The 7,405-nt window shown below is 35.0% G+C and overlaps 1 protein-coding gene and 1 pseudogene across 1 annotated transcript; both read left to right on the top strand.

Annotated features, from left to right (window-relative positions):
* The first annotated feature begins 560 nt into the window (after positions 1-560).
* Positions 561-1,447, top strand: LOC130834021 (taste receptor type 2 member 31-like; annotated as a pseudogene).
* A 2,910-nt stretch (positions 1,448-4,357) lies between these two features.
* Positions 4,358-5,284, top strand: LOC130834022 (taste receptor type 2 member 42-like). Its single transcript, XM_057704127.1, has one exon. It carries the CDS (start codon positions 4,358-4,360, stop codon positions 5,282-5,284), a length of 927 nt encoding a protein of 308 aa, XP_057560110.1.
* The last annotated feature ends 2,121 nt before the right edge of the window (positions 5,285-7,405 follow it).

Consider the following 7,405-nt stretch of genomic DNA (forward strand, 5'->3'; position numbering starts at 1 on the left):
GTTTCCATCACTATATTAGGTGTCTATTTTGCATTACAGATTTTGCATTACAGATCACCTCAAGATCCTGGTGATTATGATCATAGAGATGTGGAGCCTAGTTATGACCAAGCTCCATCTAATAGTTTAGGCTTTCACCGTACATTCTATGCGTTGGGTTTTAAAATTTTACTCACGGACAACTAAAGTTGATGAACACAAATTATGGAGAGGTTAAAGAGGGGAAAAGTTGAAAAATGATATGCCCTCATTTGCATGCTGGCAAATGAGAATTCATCTTTCACTTCAACATCAGTTATGAAGTAATCCATCCCACAGCAAGGACACAGAGTGTATGAATAGGGTCAATTTGAGCTATTAGGGAATAACAATGTATCATCAAGACAGCATTGCAGTCTTTCATTATTATTTCCTGGTGCTTTCCTGTTTGACATCGGTCACAGAATTTTAAGGAAACAAGAACTTCATGGCACATCCAGAAATCAGCTTCACAAAGAATTTAAGGTCAGAATATTGAAGGAATCACAACAGTGATATTAGACTTTGCTTTTTTTCTGGACATGATAACTTTACTATTGAGCATTTTTTCCATCCTAGTAATGACACAATTTGTTCTGGGAAATTTTGCCAGTGGTTTCATAGCACTGGTGAACTGCATTGACTGGGTGAAGAGACAAAAGATCTCCTCAGTTGATGGGATTCTCACTGCTCTGGCAGTCTCCAGAATTGGTTTGCTCTGGGTAATGTTACTAAATTGGTATGCAGTTGTGTTTAATCCAGCTTTATATAATTTAAAGGGAAGAATTTTTGCTTATATTGCCCGGACAGTAAGCAACCATTGTAGCACCTGGCTTGCTACCAGCCTCAGCATGTTTTATGTGTTCAAAATAGCCCATTTCTCCAGCCGAATTTTTCTTCACCTGAAATGGAGAGTTAAAAGTGTAGTCCTCAAGATACTGCTGGGGACTTCGTTCTTTTTGGCTTTTCAAGTTGCAATGGTAAGCATAGATGTGGCTATGCAGACAAATGTATAGACGGAAACCACTCAGAAGACCAAATATAACTCTGTTTATGCTAACAAACCTCATACCGTTTTCTATGTCCCTGACGTCTTTTCTGCTGCTAATCTTTTCCCTGTGGAAACATCTCAAGAAGATGCAGCTCAATGGCAAAGGAACACAAGATCCTGGCACCAAGGTCCATGTAAAAGCCATGCAAACTGTGAGCTCCTTTCTTTTGCTATTTGCCATTTTTTCCTGGCTCTAGTTGTATCAGTTTGGAGTCCTGTGAGCTGCAGAAGAAACCGGTCCTCATGCTTTTCTACACTTTTGAAATCATCTATCCTTCAGTGCACTCATTTATCCTGATTTGGGGAAACAGGAAATTAACACAGGCTTTTCTGTCATTTCTGAGGCAGCCAAGATGCTGGCTGAAAGAAAGGAAATAGGTGGAAACATGTCTTCTAGCAGAAAACTAAGAGTTGAAGGCTATAACATTTTATACTTTCTACTGCATTTTTTAAAAATGTGTATATAATTGAGTAGTGTCCAAAGGTTTACCTAGAAAAGTCTTTTACCTAAGCTTATCACAAAAAGTATGTATGTGTGTTTACGAAAGATATAAGACCAATGATAAAATTGCCATACCATTAACCAATATTTTCCAGATAAGCAATCTAATTTTACAAAATATTGTGTGAAATTCCTCAGGATAATGAAGCAATGTGTGTTTCGCATACATATTCTATGTTATTACCTTACAATTGAAAATTTTATGATCTATATTTTTGAATTTTTAAGAACTGACAACTTATCTCAGAAAATCATTGCTATTTTCCACTCTAATTAGTACCACAGTGTGTTTAGATTTTATTGTTTGAGCCTCCAATTGTTTGGGTGATAATGACCTTCAATTCTAAATCAAACATTGAGGAAGTATATTTGAGATAGATGTTACCACGTGATGAATACTTAATTCACAGTTAATAGAGAATAATTAGTAATGTTGTTAAGAAAAGATGCCTACAATAAAATTCAAGAGTAACAATCATATTTAGATAAATTTTACCTATGTGTACAATCAACTCTCCTGATAAATATTAAATTTAATACATGTAGGCAAAAAACTTAGAAAAAAATCAAGTTCTGTTATAGGGTTGAAGAAGAAAATGATAATCATGACTTGTTTTCAGTGCTGCTATATTTCCACATGGAGTTAGGAAAATCATTTTTTTACACTTTTTAATTAAGAAGACCTTTTTATAAAGTCAATACCTGATGTCACATTATTCATTTTCCTCCTAAACCACCTTTGGGCCTCTGAATTGCTAATCATTTCCTCCATTTTGTTACCTATAAATACAGACAAGAAGACTCAGATCTTCTATGTTAAAGATACAGTCAACATAAGAATAGTACAAAATTATGGTACATGATTCAGTGATTTTTCTGCATGTATTTAAGTGGTATCTATGATGTCTATGTAATAATTATAGGAAACATTTTCATCTGTTTCATTATAATCTTGTGGAAAATGATGAAATAGACAGTAGGTTGACATTGTACTGATAGAAAGTTTCACTATAGGAAAGAAATGTATAACCTTGTTCAACAATTGAATTTACATGTCTATATTAATTCTTGGCACTATGAAATTGTAACAACATTATCTAAACCTTAGGGTAAATCATTTCCACATCTGACTTATTCATTGTTTTTAATTATCTGTCTGCCCCAGCAGAATATAAGCCCAACAATGTGGAGATCATGTTTATCCTAGTTCCTGCCCCCTCCCTGGATATAAAAGTCAATCTATAGAAGAATTTGTCCAAATGATAGTCTAGTCACCAAATGGAAGAATAAACTATAAGGGCTGGAAACCAATGAAAATGAAACTCATCACAAACTCTGCAGGTCACATGGATTTACTAATTCTGTTTCTTCACCATTCAAATGGCTCTATACAAATCTACATAGTCTCAATTCCAATTCCTGCATTAGACTGGATAGACAAGCTGCTACCACAGATAGGCTCCCCAGTATAAAGTGACTCAAACACAGTGTATATTTAATATTGTTCTTTTAGAGCACTAAAATGTCTAGCAGCCTTCTCTGGGCAGTTATCCAGGGAATCAGGCTGATCAATAGTTTGCCATGTTTAACATGGGGCTTCCAAGATTTCTTGGAGTTATTTCCATTCCAGACAAGGGAGAAAAAGGCATAGGAGGACTGTGCATGGGAAGATTATTTGGGATGGGCCTAAAAATAGTGCACATAATTTTCACTTACGTGATGTTGTTCAGAGTTTGATTACGTTGCCACAAACATCTGTAAGGGAGGCTGGGAAATGTTATCACTTCATAGCCCAGAAAGAAGTGGAGAACTTGAAATTGAGGACGTGAAAGTGGGAGGGCACTTAGTCTCATTTCAATTGAAATAGCAACAAGTTACTGTAAAACAAAAGAAGTTCCTCCATTTAGAAGCATGGTGTATTTGTTATATCATTTTGATGATATGTACATGCCCTTACGTCAGTCTTGGGTCCTTTTTTTCTTCTATTTCTTCATAATTTCCAAAGGATTCAAGTTCATGCTACATGTTCATTTCTTCATAAAATCATAACTGATTGTGCACTGTAGTATTTGTAGCCTCCTCATGTATATTGCCAGTCTTTCATGTTTATAATTTCTTATTTAGCTATTGCAATATTCTATTCTAGTATTTCTAGTTATTTGTCCTAGGAGTTGGGTGTGCAATTTGAACTATAAATAATTTCCTTATTCCTATAAACCATATTGAATCAACAAAATTCTTGACAGAAGAATCTTATTGATGAATGTCAAATAAATACTGAATTACATAATTTTCTTCTAGCAATTCCTATTCAAAATCCAAAATGCTTGCATTCAAATGTATGGCTCAGGGGAGATGAAAGTGCAAATTAGTGGAAGCCAGTCTCTCTTATATTTGCATGTTTACATACCTGACTGCATCCTTTTAGTCATTAGCACAAATGGGAAACTGCAGCTGGACATGTTAGCGTTTAGGCTGGACATGTTAGCGTTTAGGCTGGAAATTATGTAGCAACTGACTATAAGTCATAAGAAAGGTATTCATGAAGCTTTGTATCTGTTAGCAGAACTGTTTGGTGTAGCATTGGAATTACAATATAAATAGAAAACTACTCTTTTGTGAAGATCTCTGCAACTATATCACATAGCAGAATTTTGGCTGTACTTTTTGGAATTATGATGAAAACACTAAAGAAAGTAACATAAGTGGTTGTCAGTCTGTAACTGTTTCACTGCAAAGTTTCCAGTGAGGAACAACGTCAGAAATATTTACAAATGTCAACTGGAATGAAGGTGTTCTTTCTAGTAGTGGCAACAGGAGAACTTGTCTTAGTAGTGCTGGGAAATGGGTTCATTGGACTGGCAAACTGCATCGAGTGGGTCAAGAAGGGGAAGGTCTCATCAGCTGATTTTATCCTTACCTGCTTGGCTGTAGCTAGAATCATTCAACTGTGGGTAGCACTATTGGATTCACTTATAGTCGAGTTAGCTCCACATCTGTATGCCACCGGCAAACTAACAAAATTGGTTACTCTTCTATGGACACTAACGAATCACTTAACTACCTGGTTTGCCACCTGCCTCAGCATGTTCTACTTCCTTAAGATCGCCCGTTTCTCTCACTTCTTTTTCATCTGGCTGAAGTGGAGAATGAACAGAGTGGTTTTTGTGCTCTTCCTGAGCTCTTTCTTCTTATTGTATGTTGACCTCTTAATGCAGGATGCTCTTGGTGAGTTGTGGATAAGTATCTATAGAGAACATGAAAGAAACACAACTTTGCATTTAGATGCAAGTAAAATTTTCTATCTTAAAAGCCTTATTATTCTTAGCTTGATCTATATTATCCCCTTTCTTCTCTCCCTGGCCTCTTTGCTGCTTTTATTTCTTTCCTTGGTGAGACACACCAAGAATTTCCAACTCAACCTGAATGGCTCGGAAGACTCCACCACAGAGGCTCATAAAAGGGCCATGAAAATGGTGACACCCTTCCTTCTACTCTTTATCATTTACTTTATCTCCACTCTTATAGGAAGTTGGATTGTCCTTAAGGTACAGTGGTATCAGGCCATGACGCTTGTCATGGTGATTTCAAATGTCTTTCCCTCTGGCCACTCGTATGTTATAATTTTGGGAAACAGCAAGCTAAGACAGATGGCCTTGAGATTACCATGGCATCTTAAATTCTCTAAAAGAAAATCGAAACCTTTAGCTTAATAGACATTTTGAAAAAAACCTTCTATATTCTATGGGGAAATACCTTAATAGAAGACTTCATAGGTTCATTTTTAATTTCTAACGGCTTTTGTTGGATCCTTTTAGGCGTTGTTAAATTGCATTTCAGTTTCCCTTGCAACATGCTGTTACCTAATCATATTTTCTCTGACATGATCATATTTTCTCTGAACATTAGTCATCTGACATATTGTTCAGTTAAGGGAAATGTCTCTGCTGCAACATTTGCTCTTAACAAAAGATTATTTGAGACAAAGAAAAAGGTTATAAAACTGTATAATGGAATATTAATGTGTATATACAATGCCAAATGAATAATGTATATGAAATCACAGTAATAGAAAGGGAAAAGAGTAATGTAATTTTTCAAACTAAAGGTAAATTTAGTAAAAGGTTTTATAAAATTGAAAGTGTAATAAATCTTTATATAAATATAATAGTGTAAATATTAGTCTGATGTTACTAATTTTGGAAAGGATCTGAAACAATTGAAGTTTTCATACATCATTCATAGAATTATAAATTGGTAAAACAAGTTTGTGCAGCAGTATGGCTTTATGTAATTAAGTGAAGATGCTAAACCTGAGACATTAATTTCACTCCTAATTTTTTATATACTAGGAAATCTTTGGCACATATGCACCAGGATATATGTGCAAAATAGTGTATATTACTCTTTTTCTTAACTGAAATTGAGATGTTCTATGAATGTCCATCAGTGATAAAATGGATAAATATATTGTGGCATGCTGATACAATAGAATACTATACAACAGTGAACATGAACAAACTAGATCCATAAAATTTTTTAGTTCTTTGTTAGATAAGAAAAGATATAGATGTAGAGAAGTAAAATTGTAAGGCATAGTACATATTTAGTACAATGTTTGGATCTATTTGTGTATACGTATTGCTACTTTCACGACTGTAATAAAATAATTCAGATTCATTCATAGTAAGTGGGAATGCAAATAAGCAGATGGGAGAATTTTGCTTGCTAATGATGCTATTAAAATATGAAAGGATTATATACTGTATTATCAATAGAATATATAGACATATCCATATGAAAATGCAATAAAAGCAAGGTACCATTTTGTTTGCCATAATTTTTAGAATAAGCAAAGAAAAATTGCTAGTAAATCATTATAAGTATGTTGGTTTTAATATTCTTGATGAAGTAGTAAGTGAAGTTATTCTTTCAAACTAGCCTTAGTGCTGAGAATGATGTAAGTATCCTAAGACCATGAAGAAGCTTGGCAGTGTTCTCCCATCACAGTGAACTCTGACACTTAGAAAAATGGATGAACACACATCTATCAGTTAGAGTTCTCCCATTTATCTGCCATCATCATCATCATCATATTTAATGATTCATATTTTAAATGTTTACATAAGTTAAACAATGTCTGAATAATTTTCTAAAGGTCATTATGGGTAATTTACCTTAGTGAATAGCTAAGTTCAAGTCAAGCTGAATACATTTAGAAATTGAGTGTTCTTTAGTTTGTGTATTACTTGAGCAAAGTATTTATAGCTGATTGTAAAATTACAGAGTTAAGGCACAAAGCCCTGTTTCTAACATTAGAAGTAGAGTGAAAGGATTACTGAAAAATTTAGCCATGGAATAGGATGGTGTCCCTGTGATGATGTATTTTATTTTGCTTATTCAAATGCCATTTAGAGATCAAGTTATGCGCCTAGATTTTCCCCAGAGTGATAGCCTGTGGTAATGACCCAGCAGTAGACAAGCTGCCATCCAAGAAAAGCTACCCACTATTAGTTCTTTTCAACTTGGTGAAGAATGACTAGACCATTATTAGTTCTTTTCAACTTGGTGACGAATGACTAGACCATGATTTCATCTATTCTGTGACCAAATTTGGGGGAACGAAAGGGAATGTTTACCATTTTCTTCTTAACGCTACTTAAAATAAAAAAGCTTTCTTGGGCTTCCCTGGTGGCACAGTGATTAAGAATCTGCCTGCCAATGCAGGGAACACGGGTTCGAGCCCTGGTCCAGGAAGATCCCACATGCCGCGGAGCAACTAAGCCTATGCACCACAACGACTGAACTTGCGCTATAGAGCCCATGAGCCACAA

The sequence above is a fragment of the Hippopotamus amphibius genome, chromosome 12, assembly GCF_030028045.1.
Source record: "Hippopotamus amphibius kiboko isolate mHipAmp2 chromosome 12, mHipAmp2.hap2, whole genome shotgun sequence".
Lineage (NCBI taxonomy): Eukaryota > Metazoa > Chordata > Mammalia > Artiodactyla > Hippopotamidae > Hippopotamus > Hippopotamus amphibius.